A 27,219-nucleotide genomic window follows, 5' to 3' on the forward strand; every position below is an offset into this window, starting at 1 on the left:
CACATTTGTAAACCGCAACATGCGACAAATTCTCTTATAATAAAAAAAACATCCAAAACATCTCTCTACCTACACTCCCATTCATATAAAATATCCGTAATTTCTTTTTTTTTCACAGAGCACAATTTGCGAATTAAAGCTTCCTCCATTATACAAATCTTTGATAATCCTGATACTGTCACCGTATCATCAAATTCAATCAGTCCCGATGTCTGTCCATTCCGTCTCCATCTTGTCTCTCCAAATATCAAAGTAACAGACCATCACTTTCCTTTGGCAAATACACATTGAAACACTGGACTGCACTCTCACTGATGCAAGCATCCTCTAGCTGCTACTTTCAAAGCTGCTCTTCATAACAAGTCTTTATCAGCGTAGTTCGCACCCACTCTCAGTACGTCATTACAAAACATGATTAAATTCCTTGTCTTATGGAACAAGACGACACATTCCTTCAACATCTCATGGTATTATTTTCTCTTACCAAGAAACGTTATCAAATGTTTTCCTGCATGATGTAGATAACACAAGCACAGGGATGGTGCCACTATCAGGGTGAACCTTCACCAAGCGATCACAGATGTCTTCCAAAATCAGAATGTCCACAGACCAACGCCAAACAGGACAAGCTCATCAACACGAACCAGCTATTAAAATTGTATTATGGGTACGGACTGCAACACTTATTATACAAAGATGAAGCGCCTAGAAAGCCAAGTAGGCTAGAATTTGCTTCATCTCCAAAAACATTGATACATTTGCATATTCTTGACATCATCTGGTGATTCAACAGTTTCATCTACCAAGGATGAGCCATGCCATTGTCAATGTTATTTAAACAACAAATGTTTAGATGTAAACAGGCGATGAGGCTCATAAACAGAAAGAAAACTAATTATATCTACACCACGATGTCGGGACCCTCTGATTAAATTCCTTAAAAGCATCCTGGAAGAATAAACATTACAGTTTTATTCATATTTACTAGTCGTATCCTACAGTCGTGCATCTTTCTTGCCTTTAACTATACTGCGCGTGATATCTAAAAAAATACATATAACTTTCAATTAAATCTTATCCCGATTAGAAAATGAAAGGAATTGTACCATTTTCATTCTTACGGCATCTCAACGATACAACTACACCTTGCATTGATAAAGAGGACCCGCTAAAGTCGCATTTCCCCGTTCCAGAAGACAGAGTTCATGAACTTTCAAAAAAGTTTAGAAATCCATGTTCTTCTGCCAAAATCCTGCAGATTCAAATTCTAACTAAGGACTCTGTGGGCACGGTTTCACAAATACCCACTAAAATCACTGATATCCCAATGAAACACTGATATTGAAACTGATATTCCAATGGGATCTAATGTAGTTTCGTGAAACAATGCCATCGTGAATCCTAACAGACAAATCGTTTCATTAATGATATCGCTAAGAGACCTCCCTTTTCCAATATTAAGGCAAGAAAGAATGTAGATGACAAAGGGGGGAGGGGGGTTAATGGTTAAGTGGCTCGCCTCAACTGGTGCGGAGAGGAGCGTGCTGATGTTCCGTACAGGGGAAGAGGTCGTCCTTATGAAGATAGTGGGCAACGGTCAAGGAGGAGTGGGTGTTACCACTGACCAGTAGACTGACCATGTCCTTCCACTTGGAGAAACTGATGCAAGAGCTCTGTATTGAGAAAAGGGAAAATAAGAGAGCACAAGATGAATGGAAAGAAATAAAATTGAAAGCAAGCATGAGAATGAAAGAACAGACAAAAGATACAAAGAAGAGGACTAATCAATCCCAGATCAATTGATAATAATAATCTCAATAACTATGATTGTCACAATACCCAATCTGACTTTCAAAGACTTTTGTACGATATCTTATAGATATATTTATCCAAGAAGACAGTAACTCAAGTATTCATATTCCAACAAGGGTGGTATAATGAAATCAATAGATTTATAATAATACATATCATAATGGAGTGATGTAATTTTTAGAATGATATCACACAGCACTCTTACACTAGATGAAAGGCCAGAATTGGTTGACATTGTTGAATGACGGTCAAGAGACCGATTTGACCATTTTGAACCATAATACTGTCAGCATACGGCCTTATAGACATGGAACAAAAACAATTTTTGTATCACCATTCAGAATAGCCACAATGGTCACTAAGCTGTCATTGACAAACCTTATCTGTTGCTCTAGCACGAGTGCACCTAATGGTAGGTTTTTGACTGTACTGCAAAAGGACAATTCACATCGCCTGGGTGGCATTTTATAAAGTTGTTCACAAGTAACAAATGACTTTATGCATGAACGGTGACCATTTCTCGTGGTAATCAAAATATATCTATGTAGCTGATTTAGCACCTACAAACATTACCATTTATTCATAAAGTTATACATAACTTTATGGTCTATTATGAATAAAAATACTACCCAGGTTTCAAAAAGCTGTCTGAAAATAACACCAGAGTTTGCACACAACTGGTGAAAGGGTAGGAAACATTCTTTATTTTAGGGGCTATTTCTTTCATTTGAAGGGCTACTTTTTAGGGGTAAAAAGTAAATGTGCAGTACAAGTAATTATTACTCTTCTGCTACAGTTAGCATATTGATTTTTCTTAATAATCTTGAATATTGTTTGGATTCTTTGGAACAGATCTTCGGGTGACTCTAGAAAGATCGGTCGCCCCAAAGTATGCATTTTAGGTGAATTTTAGGGGCGATTTGGGCTCTCTTGAGGGTGAAGCCTGTTGACCCTCATGTATTTCCTATGCTGACTGGTGACCATTTCTTGTGCTAACTGAAATATCCCTATATAGCTGTATTGCCACCTAAGAACAACTGGTGAAAGGGTAGGAAACATTCTTTATTTTAGGGGCTATTTCTTTCATTTGAAGGGCTACTTTTTAGGGGTAAAAAGTAACTGTGCAGTACAAGTAATTATTACTCTTCTGCTACAGTTAGCATATTGATTTTCTTAATAATCTTGAATATTGTTTGGATTCTTTGGAACAGATCTTGGGGTGGCTCTAGAAAAATCGGTCGCCCCTAAGTATGCATTTTGGGTGAATTTTAGGGGCGATTTGGGCTCTCTTGAGGGTGAAGCCTGTTGACCCTCATGTATTTCCTATGCTGACTGGTGACCATTTCTTGTGCTAACTGAAATATCCCTATATAGCTGTATTGCCACCTAAGAACATGTTCCAGTCTTTCGTAAAGTTATGCATAGCTCAGACCTGCCAACCTTTAAAAGTAAAATGTACTAATCCAGAAGCTCATAAGTCATAATTCTGAGATAAAAGTTATCATTTCATACATTATCCAGGGTAATACATAACTTTTGATAAGCACTAGCTTGCCTAGTCAGGTAAGTTAATTTCGCCACTGTGCAATGTATTACTACGTGTGTATTGTGTACATATCCATCCTACCTCAAAAGCGTAATAATTAGGGTCAAAAGCATAATGGAGTAATTTGACATGAAAATCATAATTTTTTTTACTTTTTCTTAATAGTTGGCAGCTATGATAACTTTAAGAACAGCTTTATAAAAAAAAACTACCCAGGCCCATATATACATAAAGCTGTTTGAAAATAAGTGTTTAAGCCCAACTGGTGACCCTTTCTCATTCTCATATACAGTGTGTCCCACAAAAAGGGAAACCTGTTTTTCATAGATATATTTCACAATCATTAAACATGTTTTTAAAATGAATTTGAAGCGTCGTGGTGTAGCGGTTCTGACTCTCGCCTTGTAATCAGAGGGTCGTGTGTTCGAATCCCACCATGGCCTAGCGTCCTTTGGCAAGGCGTTAATCCACACTTTGCCACTCTCCACCCAGGTGTTAAATGGGTACCCGGTAGGATGTGAAAGCCTATATGTAGTATGCCTAGAAATTGAGTCTTGGAACTCTTGTTGGAATGCTCCCCAGGGAGTGGAGAAGGTGCATACATTGTATGCGGGCATGCAAGGATCCGATGACCGGGGTAATAATATGTCTGTAAAGCGCTTAGAGACGTCGTTCCGATGTATTAAGCGCTATATAAATGCGGAATATTATTATTATTATGGTAAGAGTGGAATCTCCTTTTTAATTTGAGACCAACAGCTTAGCAAATAATTCAAGCATGGCAGATTACAAACAATAAATATTGAGGCATATCAGAAACAATTTGCACAGAAACTCACATGTTAATCTGACACCACTCTCATTTCAGGGATCAGTGATAGAAACTTAACAGGGAATACAGAAGAATTTTAATGAGCAAATCGTCAAATAAGTTTGGTTGCCTTATCATCTCTATATAGCTGACTTAGCACCTAAGAACACGTTTCAGTTGTTTGTCATATGTAACTTAACAGCTTTATAAAACATAAGCTAGGGTGACACCGGAACCAAGTCAGCTGCGTATTCATCCCAATACACGTACTTGGGTGGTTTCGGGAAATACTAATAATAATATTCCGCATTTATATTGCGCTTAATACATCAGAATGAAGTCTCTAAGCGGGCAGAAACGGTCCGAATTTATTCAGGGAATTCGGCTTTGTTGTAACCCTAGCTTTAGATATGACACACTAGTGAGGTAAAGTAAGAAAAGATGTCCCAGAGTCCTTGCGCACGGGGGTGGTCGAGACTTCCTTATCGAGATGGCTTGTAGCGCTTGGCCGTTACCTCCGCCAGCGCCCGATTTAAGCGCGTTGTTTATTGTTTAATCCTTAGAAATTGATCAGTGTTTAATTCCTTAGAAGTATTATTTTAAGTATTATTGTACCATTTTGGGTGCGCTTATAGTTCCTTTGCCTGTGTCAATTTTTCTTTTCCTTTCCCACTCCCCTCTCTCTCTCTCTCTCTCTCCAACTCTCTCCTTTCCTTTCTTTTTGTCACTTTCATTTAGCTTTCTTAATGTTCTTTCCCCGTCATTTCCAATTACAAGTAACTAAATTTATCTATATATTTTTATTAATCGCATGCTACACCCCTTTATAATTAAGAGTATTTTATCATTGTTTAGTTATTAATATATATTGTATACATCAACCATTGGAATTAGGACGGAAGGCTTCATGCCACAGTAATTAAGTTAACTTTTTCTGTCCCTGGCGTTCCAATGGTTGATATTTCTTATTTTGTATTGTTTGCATTGAAATGTATTTAGGAATACTATTTGCCGAATAAATAAATAATAATAATGTCTCACCTTCTCAAGGGCGCTGCAGTCCTTGTCTTTGTGAAGATAGTGTTCCTGCCAGAAAAACAGAAGCTCCCTGCAGAGATAAAGCAAAACAAATGGAAATATGTTACAGTATGGAGCATTTTTCAAGTCCACCTCAGAAAAATGTTGATTTGAATCAATAGAGAAAAATCATACAAGCACAATGCTGAAAATTTCATCAAAATTGAATGTAAAACAAGAAAGTTATGACATTTCGCTTATTTTTAACAAAATAGTTATATGAACGAGCCAGTTACATCCAAATGAGAGAGTCGATGATGTCACTCACTATTTCTTTTGTTTTTTATTGTTTGAATTATACAATATTTCAATTTTTACAAATTTGATGATTAGGACCTCCTTTCCTGAAGCACAAAATGTTAAAATAATGGAATTACACGTGTTCAGGTAGGAATGAAACTTCACGTCGCATGACAATGTCGAGAAATGTCGTAATGTCGTAAAAATAACAGAAAAAGAATAAAAATATTAGTGAAGGTTTGAGAAAAATCGTTTAAAGATTAAGAAAGTTATTAGAATTCTAAGTTTTGGATTTTTCATGTCATAAACGTGCAGCTGCTCCATATGTTATGTAATATAGAATGCACAAATTTCAATTTTTGAATGGTTGGTGATGAGTTATTTCTTTTTTCTTTCTAGGAACATGTTTGAAATAAATTGTCTATTGGTAAACTGTAGTTATAGTAAAAACATTAAAAATTTTCTGAAAAAATGACATTTCAGTAACTTTTTTACCATAAAATATGTAGGAAAGCTGCTCGCATATGAAGTCACAAATCGAATAATCAAAATTCTAATAACAATTTTATTCTTTGATGGAATTTTCTCATACTTTTCATTTTTTTTTCCTGCTATTTTTACAATAAGCTTTTTCGTCAGGGTGAATTTCCCCTTAAAAAAATGTTCACAAACTCCTCCAAACAAAGGGGTTTCAGCAGACTACCAACAATTATACTTGTTCTTAAAATGTTTTGATTTCTTACCTAAAGTTCTGTAGGAGGAATCCTGGTCTACACTGCTTCTGCTCTTCTTTCCTTAGGTCCGTCAGATAGCGGGATAGCTCACCAATACGATCAGCAAACATCAGGAAGATGATGGTGGTGTTCAGACAACTCACGTTCTCCTAAAAGATATTACAAAATGAGTACAACTCAGGGTTGTTTCACAAAGATCAAAGTGTGACTATATGAGTAAGTGTTGACTCACACTGGAGCTCTTGCCGTGTGTGTGTAACTTTTAAGAAATAGCCAGAAACTTTTAAGAAATAGCCAGATTTACTGGTCTGGTAAAAATGGCTCTCAAGAATTATGGTGTATTTGTGTGTGTACCGTTTTTTTTTTTGGGGGGGGGCTATAAAAGCAATAAAAGACAGCAACATTTACTCAAGTCTTTTTTTATGTTTTTCCTTATTTTGGGGGGACAGTAAATTTTGGGTTCGGACTAATAAATAAATGATAAACTGGGTATTTACTGATCCTACAGAAACAGGTTGGACCAGTAGAGGAAAAAAAAGGGTAAGTGTAGAGCCCAGCAATAAAACAAGTCATTGGCAAATTTGCTCATTAGCTTGAAATAAAGATGATCATGTGATAGATATCAGCCAATCATATTAGTAAGGATCCACATCGCCATTTATGAACATTTTATCAAATTCTTTTTAAAAAATGACTCAAAACAATTTGTCTAGAGCTGCAAGGACAATCTCACGACATCATTCATCACGAAATGTGATGTCGCAATTAAATAAGTTATGATCCCATAAGTATAGATCCCTACCCCCCCCCAAAAAAAAAGGAAAAAGAAAACAAACCAAAAAAGGAAGATTTTTATCCTTGAAGCAGACAATGTGTTCATCATCACAAAAGTGGCGATTGGCCTCTACTTGTCTGAAAAATATCAAAGATATCGCTGAGAATTTTTTACACTGTATGTGATCAAGGCTTTAACCGTTAATATTACCTGTGTGAGGATCTCAACATGGATGATGTTGATAAGCTTGTAGAGGAAGCTCAAACGATTCTCTCTCTTTGATATGAACTGAAGAAGACGACAAGACTGTATTCCCCAATCTAAAACAAACAAATTAAAAAATAGGGTATTAAAATCCTACAATACGGTACAAAATGAAGAGGAAAAAGCTCATAAATCACATGTTTGTGGGCAAATCTTATTTTAGAAACACATCATACATAAAGACGGACAGTCAACCTGCCCGAAACGTCGAGTCTCTCTACTGCTACTACTCATCATCTCTACTCGCCGACTCAAGCCAGCAACTCCTCATCCGCCCTACAACTCACGCTTTCTTCAACTCATCTATCTCTTCTGGTTTACAGTCCTTTTTAGGACTACTTTCAAAAAAGAATAATCTACTCTCAAACCTCCACTTTCTTGCCTATTCATTCCTTTTTCTTCTTCTATCCACTGTTTCTATGACACTCCACATGGTGTACCATAAACCACATCAGTGATTGTACATGCCACCATGCAAACCTTAAAAAAACTTCCTGTATCATACATGATCATGAGAATGCCTTATTATTTATAACTGTTCATCCATATATCAAATTAAAAAAAAAGGAAACCCTCTGGCTTCTTGATATTCATCTTATTTCAGAATGGTGTCCAGTAACCTTCAAGTGCTCAGACTGATATTATAATGGATGCTTGTAAGATGTGAATCTCATTGCTTTAGAATATTCATCCAAGGTTTGGTTCTTTCCATGTCATCAAAATTTCCTTCAGGTGAAAAAAAAAATGCCAACAACCTTGGACATTGGTATAAGAGACCGGAGTACTTTGATATAGACTTATTAATAAATTGAGTAAATATGCTCAAAGAATGGATCTGCTCCAAGGTCTTGATCTGATGAAAGTTTGTTATATTATGACAAAGCGAAGCCCTAATATGATGTGCACACTTAAGTTAGTCTTTAATGTTCAAGGGCCTATGTTCTACTGCTGAATTGATATCATTGAAAAAAAAAGACAGATCAAAAATTGGATCTAGAATATTTCAAAGGATTAGTTTAGGAAAATTGGGGAAAATATCTCCACCCCACCCCCTCCTTCAAAAATAATAATACATCTAAACATCAGCCATCTGAATGTTCGTTGTGTGGATCCCTTGCATGTAAAAATGTCTGGATTTTAATTGAAAATGCTTGATTTCTAGATAGAAGCTTGAGTATTCTTACCATAATTTTCTGGCTGCTCCTTCTCGAAGTGCTCGATGGTGAGCGCCAGACACCTCACAAACATGTTGGAGTCAACAATGTGACTACGCACCAGAAGTACAAACTGCTTGAACTGTACAGAGAAAACATTAAAAATTGGCGTGAAATAATCGTAGGATATAATCATTTTATTTGTCAAGCATTGTAATTTATGCAAGATTATGTTTCAAAATTTTGAAAGAAATCTATTAGAGTGCCTTGATATTAATGGTGTAATGCAGATCATCATCATCAACATCATTGTCATCATCATAGTCATCGTCATCATCATCACTGTAATAATAATCATCATTATCATAGCAACCATCATCGCCATCATCATCACCACAACCACCCCACCATCATCACAACCATCATCATCATAAAATCCATTACCATTATCACTATCTCACCATCATAATCACCACTCCCACCACCATCATCCTCTTCATCACTACAAACACTACTACCATTACCATCATAAGCACCACTACCACCACCATCCACATCTCCACCATAACCACCACTACAACCACAGCCATCATCAACATCATTCCCATCAACACCAATAAAGCAAGTGCCATCACCATCATCACTACCACCACCACAACCATCATCCCTATCATAACCAACATTACAACTGCCATCATTTTCATTTACACTTTCATGGATGCAGGCGGGACAAAGCTGGTCCATGCCCCCCTATTAAGAGGCACAATTAAAATTTGTAATGTAAAAATGCTGTTAAAACAGAAGTGTGCCCACCCCCCCCCCACCCTTTGAATGTGAAGACCTTTTTTTTTTTGCTTGTTGGGGAAAACATGCCCCCACTTTTGGAAAATCCTGGATCGGCCCCTGACCACCATGATCACCAACACCACCACTACCAACATCAAATCCCATCATAACAGCTACCACCATCACTGCCATCATGACTGTTACCATAATCACTGAGAATGCCCACCTGATGTTCTGAGTGGATGGCCTTGTTGAATCTCTTGAAAGCCAGGATGTTGAACTTCATCAACTCAGCCAGGAGATCAAAGTAGCTCTGGAGTACCTCCTTCGAGTGGTGCTCACTACTCAGGATGTGCTGTACAACGTGCTGTGTTGGAGGAAAGAAAAAAGAACTGTTATTTCACCAGTCAAAGCGCTACTTTGTATCATTCAAAGGCTAGAGTGGTATTAATTTCATGAATTGATAAACACAAGGATTGGGATTCGAGAATTGCCAAGTGTCAATCAAATCTTAGAATCCTGGAAGTCTTTGACACAAGTTGGGATGTCATTTAAACATATAAAATCTGACAAGCAGCCCTACAATCTGTTTACATAAATTGTAACAATGATAATTTTTAACTGCTATGATCACCCTATAATGGTATAATGAAGCAGACATTTAACATGCATATGTTAAAACCCCACATGTATAAACAAGATTCTGTTCGAAAGCATGGTAAAAAAAAAACCTTGAAAGGAGTTTACACAACCTAATGATTTGGCGCAAATATTCACTACTGAAGGATATGCGCCGTATACGCTAAAACAACAACATAAACTTCTTTTGTGAAATTATATTAAAGATGGAAATATTATATACTACCTCTAAGAGCCCTTTCCTGATGAGGAAGGTCTGGTCTGCATATGATGTCTTTCCTCTCAAGAAACTCTCTATAGCACGAGCCATCCAAAACCTAAAGAAATAAAATGATCATTAGAAGAGAATTTTGTCAACATCAGTCTGATAAGTTGTCAGATCTGACTACTTTTCCTCCTTTTGATTGGCCGACTGTTACCATGGCACTATCAGATAAACTATCTGACAAACTCTTTACAGGATTATTAATAAGTTGCATGTTTCTACAAATATGTATTCTGAATATATGTTTCATTTTATTCCTAATGAATAACCTCAAAAGAAGTGTGTCATATATTTCAAAAAAGTTTGGGAAAAACCTCTTTAAAAAATGCTTTCTCTTTATTGGTTTAGTTATTTCTGCATGCTTGGATTACATCAAATATAACAGTAACAGTGTTTTACATACACTGTCTAACTAGTAAACTTTTTAACGGGCAGGGGGAATCATTTTGTAATATGATGTAATATGATAGGAACATACAGATTTTAAGACCAGTCTTGAATGTATCTGCAATCTTATCATTAACACCAAAAAGGAAGGAAGTGCTTTCCATAGAGCAAGAGCACGATTAGTATTTTTTATTCACCAGATGAATATCCACCTGATTCTGCAAGGCGTCAACATTGCTGTCCTTTAAAGATTTCTGGGAGGATATTCTTATCTTACCTGAAGGGTGAATCTCTTGGTTCTTTCTTCATCACTTCAACCAACTTGGTGAGGATACCTTTCTGACCTTGACAGAGTAATGTCCTAGATATAAGAAGACAGATTGGCTGATCATAGAGAACTGAAGTGTGACATCAATTTTCATTTTTTGCATGTCAGTGTTTTTTATACCATATTTCGATAGAGCATGATACAAATATTTCCACAGCAAAAACGTGGTGGGAATCGGTCCTTGGGGGCTTAGATATGACCTTGTGAATACATAATCAGCCCCACTGATATCAATGTATTACTGGCCTGGTGGGTGTTTCATAAAGCTGTTCGTAAGTTAAGAGCAACTTCAAGAACGACTGGTGACACTTTCTTGTGGTAAATGGTATTGAATTGACGATTATTTGGGGCATATGAGAAGGGTTCACCAGTCGTTCTTAACTTAAGAACAGCTTTATGAAACGGCCCCCTGGTTCTAAATGTTGGGAGCCAGGCTAATAATACATCGACTTAAAGGGGGCTAATTGTGTATTCATGAGGTCATATCTAAGGCCCCCATGAACTGATTCCCACCAAATTTTGGTAGTGGGTGTTTTTCATCATGCACTGCCAAGGTATGGTATAAATAACACTGAAATGCAAAAAAAGTTTTATTTGCGACGTCGTCACTTCGGTACTCTATTACCAAGGCGGCATGACTAGTCTGCTGTGCAAACTCTTCACTAAAAATAAGTGGTCTGAAATAGCAGTCTACGATGGCTTGTGTTCTGTAGGCCCTATCGCACAGGGTGTGCTTCATCTTCTCAGTTTTAGCACAGATTTGTAGATAAAAATTTCAATTGGGGTCTGTGCTAGTAGATTAGGCACGACAACTGAGTGAGGAGGCATAATAGCTCAGTCGGTTTTGCAATCCGGTGACCAGAGTTAGATCCCAATGAAGTGTGTTAGTGCCTGTTGGTAAGGCATATATCCTCATCAAAGCCATGTCCCTCGGAGAGGACCTTCAGCCTTCTGTCCTCTGGTTGCTTGCTTACAAGCAATCATGCTATAAATAAATCAACACAACTAAGTAACTCCCTAGACATAGGGCAGCTTGAGATTGTGAATCAATTCATGGGTGCTGTTTCATAAAGAACTTAATAATAAAAAATGCAGTTTCTACAACAAGTTTATTATCAATCAAAATGAACTAAAAATGTCCCTCATAGAGAGGGCAAGTGCATGTAACTCTACAGTATCTTACACATATCTGGAGAAAAATAATCATGTTATCTTGCCCCCCCCCCCATCAGAAGTGGAATGCCTCTGGCTGGTAGTTTTACCTGAATAGCACCATTCAATACTGTACCAGTGCTGACTTTGAAAACCACCACATGTATATATAAGATTGACAATCTTTCAAAAGGAGAGGGAAAAATCATTTGATAATGAAATTGACCTCAAATGACCTTTCGCCTTGATTAAAAAATAAACCCTCCTTACAATTTACATCATTTGTGTAATACATGCAACTAGTCTAGTTGGTAAACTTTCCAAGCCTCTTTCATCTATATTGTTTCTATTTCTTGTTCTCACAGTTTCAGCCCTAAGAAGGATCATCACCCATTCATAAGAGAAACATGATATAAATAGTCCTCCGGGCAATCACTATAAAGTATAATATTTCTGCTACTCTTGTTGGCTCACTCTTATCTCAATATACTTCTGTATATAAATAGCACTAGTAACATCTCATATAGATTTTGAGACAGATTCTTATACAGAAAAAACAACCTTGGGAAAATATCAATTCTAAAGAAATATTGAAGCTAGAATTTTACCATCATGACTGATCTCTGAAAACAATATGGTGGACCTTTTTTAAAATCCCAATGCCTAATTGCATAAATGTTGCTACATAAGATTGAAAAATCAACTGCTGAAATGGTAGAAGGAAACAAGATTAAGTAGGTTACAGACTATCTCTTTACCTGTCAATCTTCTTGACTGCTTCTAGTTGGGGAATGTTGGAACTTGTCGATATTCTATTCAGATCATTGATTTCGTGCCGGGTCATGATCAGATACTTGTTGCTGTCGAAGAAAAACAAAATATACCTGTGAAAATCCTGCATAACAGAAGTCCATTATTAAATCATCCTAAAGAAACTCAGTTAAAGAAAAGCAAAGAGAAAAGAAAAATATCTGAATACAATAGAAGAAAGTGGAGGTGATTTCAATATTATATAAAATATAAAACTTCCCTAAAATTCATCCAATAAAGTAGACACATTGTAAAATAGAGATTTTTTTCACAAAATTGAAACAAACAAAGGCATTTCATTGGCAAACAAACCCAGAAGGTAGTGATGAGTCTATAGCCTTTCTTAGTATGATGTTTCCATAATGACCCATCCTTTTTTGACCAATGACAAGAGGTGAGAGTATACAATTGGAAAATATATATATCTGAGCCAAATCGGCAACACCTGTGGCAGCAAATCATAGAACAAGACACAAATGCTTCTCCGATGCACAACCTAGTGCAGAAGGGCAATTGTCTTGATAAAAATGCATGTGGAAAAGAAATCAATACCCTTATTCCTAATCCTTGATCTACTAAATATTCTGAAGTTCATGATGAATAACCCTCCTGGGGGTGTTCAACAAAGATTTAAGTATGACTTAGAGTCGAACTTTAATGCCTAGTTGCGTGCAATATAAAAGGCATGACCGCATTGGTCAGATCATGCCAAGAGGGCGTGCAGTACTGCACAATGATCAATAAAATTGCTCATTGCATATCATGTACGCGTCAGCATTTAAGTGCGACTCTAAGTCACACTTAAATCTTTGTGAAACACCCCCCCTGAAATCCAGAATTGCCATTTTACTTACTCATGGTGATCACAGTAGGTGTGCAGAAGTCTGAGGAACTGGACCTTGAGGGCCACCTCCGGGCTGCAGTCGCAGTTCTCGTTGACCCCATGGATAGGGGCTCGAAGATTGCATCTCCAGATGACCTTATCAAACAGGTTGTTCAGTCCAGGCATCAGTTTGTATTGGGCAAGGATCTCATGGACCTGCAAAGGATAAGCCACAGATATCACTAAATGATTGGTTGGCAACTGGTCTAATTGAGTGATCAGAAAAAGCTTATCTCAGAAGTTTAGACTGGACTTAAAGTATTAATCCCAACTACAGAAAGCCAGAATCCTTTGTGATATCAACCTCTGAGCATGATGCACTCAGAAGATAATATGTAACCAGCTACATCAAAACCAGAAGGGTCACCAAAATAAATTTTGAGATATTTAGGTGAAAATCACATCCTAAGATTTTACCCGATATATAACTTGTCAAAATTGATCAATGATAAACTGCATAAATTCTTGATTGAATGTAGAAGAAACCCAGCAAGAGATCCAAGAAAAAAGGAGAAATCAATGTTGAAGTTTAGAGTTCATTCAAGCATGAGATGTGCACACTGTGCCATTTCAATGAAACTTCCAAGCAGACAGTCCACAAAACTTGTGTCAAAGAAACTCTTGTATCCTGCTTTTTAATCGACTTCACTGTCACAATTTGAAATTGAAACATTACTCTCTAATACGAGTTAATTTTCTAATGTTTGAGCTGTGAAGACCAAATTATCATTTTGGCTATTTACAGAGAACCTTCCCTGGCAACTAGTGTGTTGGTTTTGGTGTGGCTGGTCAAATATATACCAGTGTATGCATCATCAATTTGACCAATCAACTTACTCTTTTTTGTTCAAAGAGAGACAGAGGGTAAGGCTTGTAAAGGTACATAGCATTTTCTAAAATCATAACTGCCCAAACCCACAAAATCCTATCAAAATGGTCAAGTACGAAAATAGATATATTTTATCAGATGATGTTTGAATGAGTTTAATTGTAAAAATTAGGTGAACAACAAAATGGCATCCTGATTAATCATGCAATTATGTGTATATAAAAAGCTCTAGTTTGTGTACTTCAAAAGAGCAGAACCATAAAAAGGTGAATTAACTTACATCTCTGTTCTCCTCCATAGATAATGTATATGACAAATATATGCATTTTACTTTGAGTAGAAGAAACTAATAGAAAATTCCAAGAAAATGAGAAAATATATCTTACAATCTAATTAAGGCTTTCAAGAACTTAATTTTACCAATTTTCATAAGTGTCAATTCATTTAACTAAAATTAATGATGGCCACCAACCTTATGCCTCTGCTTTCCTCCAAGTAGAAGACAGAGAACATGAAGGACCTCCACCTTATAGACAACCTCATGCATGGTCTTGAGAGAATCCGGAAGGGGCAAGGACAAGTCATGGAGGGGGAGGTTGAGGTAGACACCCTCGTCCTCGTTGGCGACCTCGGCCAGGGCGTCAAAGGCCAAGGAGCTGTCCAGCCAGGTCACCCAGCTGTCGATCTGAGAGAAGAGGGTGTCCATGTCTGCGACGCCATCGGGCTCTGCTGCAGGGGGTGAACGGTTGGATGGGCCAAAGAGAGGGAGAGTGATAGAGAGGAGAGAGGGGAAAAGAGGGGGGAGAAAAGAGAGGTAGAGGGGGGTAGAGGGAAAGATAAAGAGAGGAAGGAGAGAGGGAAAGATAAAGAGAAGAGAAAAGAGATAAAGAGAATTAAAAAAGGAGGTGTTATATTTCTCTTGAGTAGTGTTATTTAGAATAGTGTTCCATGATTCCATGTAGCACTCAAGGTTATTCTATGATGAACATCATTGATACTGGCTCTGAGGAAATATTGTCATTGATCGCATAATCTTTGATTCTTCACCCATTAGGCCCTATGGCGGTGATAAAATGGGTAGGGTCTCTAGAAAATCTACATCCTACTAAATCAAATAGGGGTCAGCGAGCTAACTGCAACTTATTTATCTCATTTTCAATGAATAGGTAGAGATAATATATCGTTATGATTATGGCTGCAATGAAAAGTAATTCAAAGGACATTCAGAACATTTCATAAATTATATGTCACTGTTAAATTACTCATTACGTTCAATGTGGAACTAGTTGCCCACTTTGTCTATCCTTGCAAGTAGCATATGCAGGATTTTTTTAAGGGGGGGTTCGAGCTGAATGAAATGTTGATAAACCAAAAAAGGGGAGGGTTTGAACCTCTGTAACCACCCCCCCTGCATATGCTACTGATCCTTGCACCCCCAATTTGCAAAGTGCAATGTCATACAAATATTTGAATAATTTTTTTTCTCAATATCAATATAATTCTAAACTTCAAATGCCAAATCTAAATTACAAATAAAAATTAAACATATCACACTAAATGTGAGATTACATTATCACATAGAAACCAGTTTAAAAAATGATGATTGCAATGCAAGCCTTTGAAATCATCTAATTTTCATTACCAATTGAAGAGATTCACAGTGACCATCATCTGACTTGACAATACATACTTACCAACTGACTTGCAGGCGATCTTGACAAGTTTCTGAACAAAGCCAGGGAGCTCAACTACCGTTTCTGTGGTTAAAAAAAAAACACATTTGAAATAATTAAATTCTTAAAATAAACTGAAAACATGACCTTCATAATATCACATCAGATTTGCCAACATTTTATCTGTAAAAACGGTTATTGGGAGTACTTGCTAATAATTCATGAAAATCAAGCAAATGACAAGAAAATATATAGTAAAACTTCATCATTGCAATCTATCTCTATAGAATGACAAATAAACATATATCTTTGGCCATATGCCTTGTCACTAACGATAACTATCGCCATTCCACCACCAAAATACATTTGCGCAAGAATTGCTTACTTTGGTTGACTTCTGAGATGGGTGTATCACTGCGATTCCTGCAGGCCTTGTCCTGGGCAGCCAAGGTACAAGGGTCATCCTTGGGGTCAAGCTCCGAGATGGTGATGGAGAGGACGCGGCAGAAGTTGGCAAGCTGGTCCTCCTCAAACTTCTTGACCAGTTCTTCAAGCTCAGCTGTGATAAATAGAACGAATGAGATATGAAAATATAGTCAACCTTCGAATGCTAATTCATGGGTTTAGACTCCTCTCATTAATTATCTATTTTTCTTTAGTCATGTAAATGGAAGTGCAATTATTCCAAGTCAAGTCAATATATGGACTAAAACACAAAGACAATATGCAAAGGGAATACTCTTATCTGCAAAATCTGAGAGTTATGTCAATAATAATATAAGTATACAACCTATTGCTCTACGGGGCATTGTGTCTAAAGTAATCAGATGACAACTTTATTAAGCATGTGTTAAAAATTTTAAAGGACAGAACTAAAGTGTACAAAATCAATAGCATATAAGTTTTCTCCTTTTTTGGTCAGCTTTTTTTCTTTCCAATCATTTAACACTTAATGTCACTGAAGTATAGCTCCCTATACATGTACATATAAACAAGAATAACTTACGGATATCTTGCAGTTTAAACATCTGTGTTCTGACACCGAGGATATCTTCTATGAGGGTTGCAGCTTTGAGGAAACACTGTTTTTCCGTCAGTAGGGTGAAGAGATAGACTATGAGGTCATCATGGTCCGAGAGAGGCGTGGCCATATCTGTTCCCATCTATATAACAGGTATACGTAAGGTATTTATTGAAAACAATATCTATGTATGATGCAATTCATGCACATTCAATATTGTGCTTTAAAAAAAAATCGGTAGCATTGGGGAGGCTAAAGTGTTTATTTTTTTCATTTTTTTTTTTGAAGAAAAAAAATACATAGTTTTTCTTCTAAAGTAAATGCCTTAAACTCTATACCCCAATTCCATCCTTCTTTTACTGCTAGAAGGATCCTCTTGGAGTGCCCCTCAAATGCATTGTTTTATTCTTTACCCTACTTCTAGCCTCTATTACCGCACTTCAAAATGGGTCCATTTGATGCCTTGATTTGGGGGAAATGAAAAACATCATACAAAATAGGGAGCTTGCACCCCCAAACCTGGATGATTTCTGTCGTAACAATCTTTGGAACCCTTCCATTTCTTTGATTTTCCAAGACCAGTTATACCATAAAATACATTAATTGGGATCACGAAATGCATGACAACCTTTACAACGCAATTTTTCTTATCAAGTCTGACAACTACAAAACAATGTCGCAAAGCTCTGCTTATATATAAACACAGCAAGTTTAGACAGCACATATTAAAGGTAAAACACAGTAGTTGCAAACAATTATTTCATGAAAAAGTCTTTCAAATCAAGATTGATTGTTAAGATATTGTCATACATCTAGATCTGGTATGTTTATGTAAAATCATCTTTGTAAAATCATGAAATCTTAGCTCAAAATCAATAATTATGATGATCACTAACACAGAAATGCATACATGGGACAGTGTATCATTATTGCGTCAAGAAATACCAAACGTATGATGAAATTCCGAGCTTATTTGCTTATTTCTCAGCAATTACGTATTTTCTTCCAGAGTAGTTTGGCACATATTTTTCATTTAATACACTTTGGTGGTAATTTCATTGGATTCTGTTCAAAGTCATTTTGAGATTGTTACAATTGGTATTTACCTTTAACTAACCACAAACAAATCTAAATTGCAGTCTTCATCAAGACATATTCCCACTTGCTAACTCTGCAAACTTTCCATTGCATCATTTACATGTCCCTTAAACCACAAAACAGTTGAGGTTATTTCTGTTTGGTAGATATTCTCTGCAGATAAGCTTACATTTGCTACCCAAGCACAAGCACAAGAGGCCTCCCAGGCCCCTTGCTCCATGCTTCTCACATGAAAGTCTGAATTCTAAATATACTTTTTTATTGCAAGGTATCTCTTTCATCTTACATGTATGAGAAAAAATGATGTGGTGCACAGGTAGGCGATTTTCAAGGTACTTATAATAATACATGTACTTGCACTTGGATTAAAAAAAGGCTTAAATTAAGGTAATAAGAATCCAATTTATTTATAAATCATTTTTTTCAGTTAAAACTTATCACTATTATTAACTAGTATATTAATTAGAAATTATAAAGAAAACAATAAGATGTATATTAGAATCACATTTTTTTGGCATCATGAACCTCGGGGGGGGGGGGGGGGGGTCAGTTGTCAGCACTGACAATTTCAGTGAAATACTTGGTTTTCACTGGCTTAGAGGCACATGCCTCTGACTGTTACTATGGTAACTGTCGGAGAAAGATAATTTGTCAGAGCTGACAAATTTCATGAAATGGTTCCCCAGCTTTCCCACACTTTAACATGTTTTTTCTTCTTTGATAAAATGCATTGATGAGCAGTGAAAAGACACTTGTTTTATTCTTGAAAGGAAGACAAAATTATGATTTTTGGCCAGGCATCTTATTAACTACAACTAGCTGGTGCAAGATATCAAATGAAATGAGATAACTATATTTCTGGTATAGATCTATATACAGTTGTCCTCAAAATTATTCATACCCCTTGTGGAAAAACATTCTTTGGTAGATTCTTTACTTGTAAAAGCTATTATGATGTAACTTTTTTGTATCTTTTGTCTGCTTGTTGCTATGCATGATTTGACATATGAGCTGGCAAGTCTTCATTAGCATAATAATAGATAGGGTCGAAACTTATTTTTTGCACTTGTTCAGAATTATTCATACCCTTGCCAATACCTCAGCAAAAATGTCCTTTTATGACAATGCGCATTATTTTCACTGTCTGGGAATGTGCTATTCTTTGTTCTATAGTTATTTCAAGATGTTCCAATGAATTAAATACCCTCTTTGTTAAAGAAGCCATTAAACAATGATAGAAAATAGCATCTTTCTAAAAGGGTATAAATAGAGGAAAGCATTCTGGTTATTCTCAGTCTCTGATAATCATGGCCAAGAAGAAGGAGCTCAGTGAGGACCTACGGCAACGTCTTGTGAATGCCCACATTGAGGGAAAAGGTTACAAGGCCATTTCCAAGCAGTATGACGTCCCTGTGGCAACAGTCCAGAGAGTAATCAAGAAGCACAAGAGGTACAACACTGTGAAGAACCTTAGTGGGTGTGGCAGGAAGTGCAAGGTGTCCCCTAAACTTGCCAGGAAAATCTGCAGAGAGGTCAACAACAACCCCCGGACCACAACCAAGGCCCTACTTGAAACGCTTGACCGGTCAGGGACGAAGGTGTCCCGGTCCACCATCGAGCGAGTCTTGCACAAAGGAGGTCTCCATGGACGCAGGCCTCGGAAGACACCGTTGCTTAGGAAGAAACACCTGAAGGATTGACTGGCCTTTGCTAGAGGTCATCTGAAGCAAAATCCAAGCTTTTGGTCAACCATCCTGTGGTCTGATGAGATGAAGTTGGAGTTATTTGGCCATATGGATGTTGAATACGTCTGGAGGAAGAAAGGGCAAGCATACAATCCAAAGAACACTGTGCCAACCGTCAAGCATGGTGGTGGGCACATAATGCTATGGAGATGTTTCTCTTCCAGTGGCACAGGGAACCTCGTTAGAGTCAAAGGAATCATGAAAAAGGAGGATTACATCCAGATCCTTGATGAGACCTTGAAGGAATCTGTCGAAAAACTCCAGCTTGGCCCTAACTGGAAGTACCAACAAGACAATGACCCAAAGCATACCGCCAAGCTGGTGAAGAAATGGTTCAAGGACCATGATGTCAACGTCCTAGAATGGCCAAGTCAGAGTCCTGACCTGAATCCGATCGAGAACTTGTGGCGAGACCTGAAAGTCAGAGTGATGGCTAGGAACCCGACTAACCTGACCCAGCTTGAGGCCTACGCCAAGGAAGAATGGGCCAACATCCCGCAGGAGACGTGCAGGAAGCTTGTGGACACTTACAGGAATCGTCTAGAAGCAGTCGTAAAGAACAAAGGCTATGCTATTGACTATTAATGAAAGACATTGGACTCAGAAAACCTAGGGTATGAATAATTTTGAACATGACATTGTTTGAATATCTATGAATAAAATACCCCTGAAAAGAGAAATTTCTTGAATTGTGCATTGTTGTTATTCTTTCACTAGTAGGTCACACATGAATCATAGAGAAACTTGATAAAATGCATTCTTTTCATCACAAACATGAAAAATCACAAATATCAACAAGGGTATGAATAATTTTGAGGACGACTGTATGTTCTCCAAATGCAGGGTGCAACTGAGTTAGCAAGAAATCCTCAAGCTCAGAATTTTGTACCCAGATATCCAGCACATTTGGAAGTTGCTAGAAAAGTCCTCTAGAATATTTTGGTACACACTTGTAATATACAGAATAATCATGATACATATTCAGACTTACATTTTGACACATGTAGTGAAGAAGGTCCATAGCATTGTAAGCTATCTTATGTCTCAGAACTTTCTGTGGATCTAAGGAAGGACAATAATGAAATTATAATGGCATACTTCAAAATGAGTCTCAACATTAAAATCTATAATCCAACTATTGCTGAATCAGAAATATTAGGTTAATTCAAATTCAAAAGCAAATTCAGTTTTATATTCATCAGAACATGTATAATACAAATTATTTCCATATATTTATAACAAACATTTACAATACGATTGTAATAATAATCATATTCAACGACATAAATGATAATTATCACATAAATATATTGACAAAATATGGAACATATTATGTGATAATGCCAATTCGTCCACTCATCACATGGTCTACATGTAGTCTAATGCCATTCTGTCCATTAACATTTTGTCTATCAACCATTTGGATTTGGTTGAATCATAACTTTGTGTCATCACCAGTTTGTCTATGACATTTTTGTCTCATAATCAGTTGGTTTAAAACTTTAATATCCATTTTTGTCTTCATTCATTTTAACACTTAGTCTATTTAGACAAAATGGTATGTGAACTATATGGCTATTGGACCAACAGGTTATTTAGACAAAATGGTGAGTGGACAAAATGGCAATTAGACCATGATAGTGGACGAACTGATGGTAGACCGAATGACAGTAGACGAGTTGGTAAATGGATGAAATGGCATTAGACCAATTGAAAATAAACCGAAATATATAACACATGCCACACTTAAAATATTTTTAAAAATTCAATAATCAAATCACCAATGTGAATCAAGGTAAATTCTTATTCATCCAGTCCATCTACAAGTGACTGTAACAATAAGTAATAACTGCTTTGAACTTTGACCTTGCGACCAAAATAAAACAAAGCAATGTCCATCATATGCATACATGAGAAAATTTTGAAGTCTAACCCTTGAATTTTTCTTTTGCGACCCCAAATTATTATTATTTTTTTTTTTTGTTATTATATGGACAAGTTGTTTTATGGATATATTGCCCTATTTGACCTTTGACCTTCACCCTCCTATACATATTATTTACCATTCTCAATCATCAGCTACATCACAACAATCATTCACATAGTCAACAGTGATGGGCAAATCCTAGTAAACTACATTTACATGTCCACTCTCAAGATACATCAATCATCACTGACATTTCAATGTACCTTGTGATGCTGGGTGACCCGAACTGCCAGCACTGTAGCTGTCTCGGACCAGGCGGAACTGATACGATCCTGATGCCTGCTGAGTGGATGACGCTGATGTCGTTACTGTGGACGATGAGGACGATGCTGCAGCCGACGATGACGACAATGATGTGGCTGTTGATGAAGTGGCTGTTGACGAAGCTGGCGGAGAGTCCTCCATCTCTGTTGCTTCAGCTTCTGCTCCAGTTTCAGTTGTTGATGCTGCAGCAGCAGCTTCAGTTGCTGTTGATGCTGCATCATCTGTTGCTGGTGGAGTGGTTTCCGTTGATGTTGCTGCTTCAGGAGTGCTTGTGGTAGACGTTTCTGGTGTGTCACTTGTGGAGGGTTTCTCCTCAGCTTTAGATTCCTTGCTCTCGCTGCTAGCTGCCACCTTTTTCTTCTGTTTTTTCTTGTAGAAGTGCGGTTGAAGGAGAAGGTCAACGGTTACCTAGATTGGTGGAATGAAATAATGAGATTTAAGATTTTGTTTCAGATGAACGTCATATCTGCTAAACTGAAAAATGGCTTATACTTTTAACACAATAAAGATAAGTACTACTTCAAATGTGTGGTCTGAAGAATTGCTCAGAACCAAAGGAAAACTGACATATATAAAGGAGAGGCCAACCTATACTAGGTTGGCTGTAGACTTACCTCAACACCACCAAACAGTAAGAATATTTCCGCATTAATGGTCTTGCTTTCCTTAAATTTACCACTATCAGTAGGATACTCGATTGTTGACTCCGACATCAGCTTCTGTGTTACTTTCTGGAGACCGAAGAAAAACAAGAGGGAAAAAATATTCAAATGCATGTGGTAATATTCGGTAATACATGCAAAGTCTCAATCCTCAATTGTGGTACTGTTATAATCAAATCACATTATCAATTCTGTCTGTGTAACACGCCCACGATTCCCAACCAATATAATGAATACATAATAAGGGAGATGTAAAAGGGGCATTCACCCTGATATTGTTGGTTTCCATAAAAAACAGAAAGTAAAGGGAACATACAGTGTATTAATGAAGCTTCAGTGGAAAAATTATCACAGAATAACTGTTACAATCCACTTTGATATAAAAATAATGAGATACATATAATACTGCACTTTTTTTAGTGTACAAATCAGTGTTTTGTTGACTGGTTTATTGCTACCGTCACATTTCTCCTACAGGGGTCATACAGCAAGTAGAAAATGGCCATTTTATTCATTTTCATTCAAACCAACTATATGTAGCTGGTACAAAAAATGTTATAACAGCTGTTTTCGACTTGCCGTACTGCTGCCTTAGAGGAAATATGACTGTGCCATTACTGACAAAATATCCATAGAGATATCACCATATAATAACAATCTTAATGGGATATATCTAGTGGTTTGACGATGCTTAGCCCCTGACCCTACCTTGAGCAACTTGAGACAGAGGTAGTACTGCTGCAACTCTGGGTTGGTGTTCAGTAGACTCTTGGCTGCTTCCGACAGTTCAGCAGCAATGATAGGGATGGTAGGGTTAGCAGGAGACGGACTCTGAGTGTTGGAGGAAGGCTGCACAAGACCGATCCTGCTCTCGCAGCTCATCAGGAGCTCACGAGGGAGCTGGAGAAAGGAAATGAAGAGAATGGTAATTCAAAGTACTAGAGCATCTCATAAAAGGAGCTCACAGGAACTCAGGAGTTCACAAATAAGCTGAAGAGAGGAAATTTTAGAGAATAGTTTTTCAGAGCTACCAAGTCTCACGCATTATGCGTAAGACTCAAGCATTTTGGACTCTTGTTCATCCCCTCAAATCTCTGTCTCACGCAACTATCACAGCCTATCCCCATATACATTGTACACAATTGTCTGTGATCTCACTCGGATTCACAGAAAATCTCACGCATAGCTGGTCTGTGAGCTTGGCATCTCTGGTTTTTAAGCAGCTCACAAAAAGAGCTCATTAGCTCAAGATTAAGCTGAAGAAATGAAATTAAGAGAATGATAATTAAAAGTACTAGAGCATTTTATAAAAGGAGCGCACAAGGAAGCTGAAGAAAGGAAATTGGAGAATCATTCTTAATACTAGACTAACTAGAGCTTTTAATGAAAAGAGCTCATAATGAGCTTATGATTTAACTGAAAAAAATGAAATTCAGAGAATGATAATTTGAAGTACTAGAGCATTTCATAAAAGGAGCTAACAGGAGCTCACAAGGAAGCTGAAGAAAGGCAATTGGAGAAAATTCTTAAAACTAAAATTATTAAACTAGAGAATCTCATGAAAAGAGCTCATATGGAGCTTACATGTATGACTAAGCTGAAATTAGAGGATAATTCTTAATACTAGAGCATCTCATAAAAGTAGTTAATCAGCTAAGGGTGGAGCTAAACAAAAGAAATCAGAGAATGATAATTCTTAATAATATTAGAACACAGGGAAGGAAATGATCCCTTATTTTTAGGGGATCTCATTAATTTTACAGTTTTGGGTTTATATCTTTTTTCGAGGGCTAATTTTTGCACAAGTAGTTACAATGCAAACATATTCTGCTGTATACATGTAGTACATCTGTTTTCTAAATATTCTTAAACATTGTTTGGCAGGTCTTGGGGTTTCGCATATTTCAATAATCAATTCTGAAAAAAAAACAGTAATTTTGGACCTATAATGACAGATACGGTCAATATTGAGAAAAAACATGTAGTTTAAGAACTATTTTGTAAGTTGCCCTAACAGTGCCCAATAGCTTGCCATCATAGATTTGATATTACAGAACACATTTTCTTTAAATAATGTAAAGAAGACTTTTCCTTTACAATACATGTAGGTATACCCTGATGGTAAAACAACCTACATCTACATCCTTTTTTTGCGAATGCTTTTCATTCTTTATTTTCCATTGTTTTTCTTTTTAATTTTTTCTCATATTACTTAGAGTGAAATTTGAATTTTCTTATTATAAATATTAAACAAATTTTAATTGACCTCAACAAACATGAGGCCATTTCAGCCTTAGCTCTTCCTGGATAGTATTTCCTGATTTCTTGCTCAAATAATAAATATTGGCAGTAAGATTCTGAATTTGTCTACATATTTAACTCATTACAAGTAAATTTCTAAATACCAATTGAATGGGCAAAATTGATATCAATATTTTGAGTAGATACATGTAAATACTATGCACCTTGCTTAGATTTTTTAAGACATGTTTTAATAATAATTTATCCTAATTCTTCATTAGATATTAAGTGAAATATACAAATATTTCTTTTATCACATAATCTTTGATATCAAAATCAATTTCCCATGCAGATTGGAAATATATTTTTCAAAAATCACGCTTTGATGTGAAAAATCTGCAGTTCATCAGTACCATATTTTTATCTCAAAATCAAATAAAAATGTAAAAATCCTTGCCTGAAATTCACATTTTAATATTTTTCCATCTCTGGGGTCAACACCAATTTAAAATTTTGTTCCTTAGCCTAGGTCCATCGAAAGATTTGGTAAAGGGTCACTCAAGTATCATTTAACATTCCAACATAAGAAATTAGTAGCCATTAAATGAGTTCTTCAGCTATTGAAATTCAAATTTGGCATGTTCTCTGCTGTTAGAATTTTTAAAAAATATTATTTAGCTCACTATAAACCAAGAAGAACATTGAGAAACTAGAAAAGGTACTTACAGACCAAATGTCTATGTCTTGGAAATAAGCGAATTCCATCTGAATCTTTGGAGGAGAGGAGAATTAAAGCAGATCTTATCATCACTTACAAATATTTAAATGTGTACTATGGAAATTCAGCCCAAAGTTTCTTCTCTCAACCTAAAAAATTTCTTAAGAGGTCATTCTAAAATTTTTTTTCCAAATAAGTTCCAGAACACAACTAACCAGCCACTTCTTCAGCAACAGAGTGGTCCACCTGTGGAACAAACTTCCGGAAGAAGTTTCTGCTGCACCTACAGTGGCTACCTTTAAGAAACGACTAATAGCCTGTCCCTTAGGAATTGAGGGCTAATCTACCAAGTATACCAAGTAAGTTAAAATAGCCCTTGGTATTAGTAATTGGTCATTATAAGAAAGCTAATGACAAAAGGTCTATCCTGACATTATTAGCCCATTCGATGATTGAAAAGGGGTTTTCTATAAACTCGATGCGCAGATATTTTATTACTGTATGTTCTCGCAACTGACTGAAATGTTAACTCTGTAAAGTTATCTTTTTTTTAAATCGTTCACATCCTTTGGGCACATGCAGTCAAGTATGCACTTTTGGGGATTAAAAACAAAACCTGGCCAACAGGTTCTAACTAAATTAACAAATATATCAAACATGAAATGAATATTAAAAACAAACACTTGGAATGACAATCAAATTCAACATGTCTAATAGTAATAAGAAACAAGAACATTATCAAACAAAATATAAATGAGATGATCGTATTGCGAAAGCCAAAAGATGTGGAAATCCCCGCACCTCTGTGGCAGATTTGAATGGTCGCTTTCCATGTTGAGAATCACGGACACCCAAAAACACATTCTTCAAGAGAGGATTCCGCTTCACTCGTTTCCTTGGGATTGTGGAATCATTCCCAGTATTTGAATTAGTTGATATCCTCGAACTAGTAGTTTTTGCTGTTGATGTATTACAGACACTGGCTGAAGTTGCAGTTGACGTAGTCTGAGTAGTTGATGTAAATGAATTCATACTACTTTCAGTGCTACATGTATTGCCATTAGCGGCTGCCGCTGCTGCTGCAGCTCTTCGACTTCTCGTTACACGAAGTCCGTCTAGATCTATACTAAGTTCAGTTTTTCGTTCCATTTTCCCGCTGTTTTAGGCTTTATCCTAAGGCCAAATTCACAATATGGTAGTTAGCATATATGCCAGTTGTTCATTTGAGTATTTGAAGGCGATCTTTGGACGAAAAGACAGGAAAACTAAAATGTTGCGGTACTGGTCGATGGTCCTCACACTGCTCTGCACTGGCGCT

General features: G+C 36.7%; 1 protein-coding gene across 1 annotated transcript; it reads right to left on the reverse strand.

Annotated features, from left to right (window-relative positions):
- LOC121407651 (short transient receptor potential channel 4-associated protein-like) lies at positions 1-27,219 on the reverse strand. The gene is made up of 19 exons (XM_041598825.1): positions 26,703-27,219; positions 23,651-23,842; positions 22,895-23,011; positions 22,220-22,688; positions 21,021-21,091; positions 17,172-17,328; positions 16,551-16,724; positions 16,187-16,249; positions 14,965-15,221; positions 13,635-13,819; positions 12,729-12,830; positions 10,768-10,851; positions 10,065-10,155; positions 9,426-9,566; positions 8,444-8,555; positions 7,206-7,315; positions 6,230-6,369; positions 5,211-5,277; positions 1-1,673 (listed from the first exon to the last, which is right to left on the reverse strand). The coding sequence occupies exons 1-19, from the start codon at positions 27,048-27,050 to the stop codon at positions 1,521-1,523; spliced, it is 3,033 nt and encodes a 1,010-aa protein (XP_041454759.1). The 5' UTR covers positions 27,051-27,219; the 3' UTR covers positions 1-1,520.

This window comes from Lytechinus variegatus, chromosome 2 (assembly GCF_018143015.1).
Source record: "Lytechinus variegatus isolate NC3 chromosome 2, Lvar_3.0, whole genome shotgun sequence".
In the NCBI taxonomy this organism is placed as follows: domain Eukaryota; kingdom Metazoa; phylum Echinodermata; class Echinoidea; order Temnopleuroida; family Toxopneustidae; genus Lytechinus; species Lytechinus variegatus.

What these genes read in the sequence shown, in the direction of transcription:
- LOC121407651 (XM_041598825.1), bottom strand. Translation starts at nt 27,050, where the DNA reads ATGGAACGAAAAACTGAACTTAGTATAGATCTAGACGGACTTCGTGTA. An exon ending in CATTCAAATCTGCCACAGAG is followed by an intron (nt 23,843 to 26,702) that starts GTGCGGGGATTT and finishes TCCTTTCTCCAG; the next exon opens with CTCCCTCGTGAGCTCCTGAT. An exon ending in GCAGTCAAGAAGATTGACAG is followed by an intron (nt 10,852 to 12,728) that starts GTAAAGAGATAG and finishes TCTTATATCTAG; the next exon opens with GACATTACTCTGTCAAGGTC.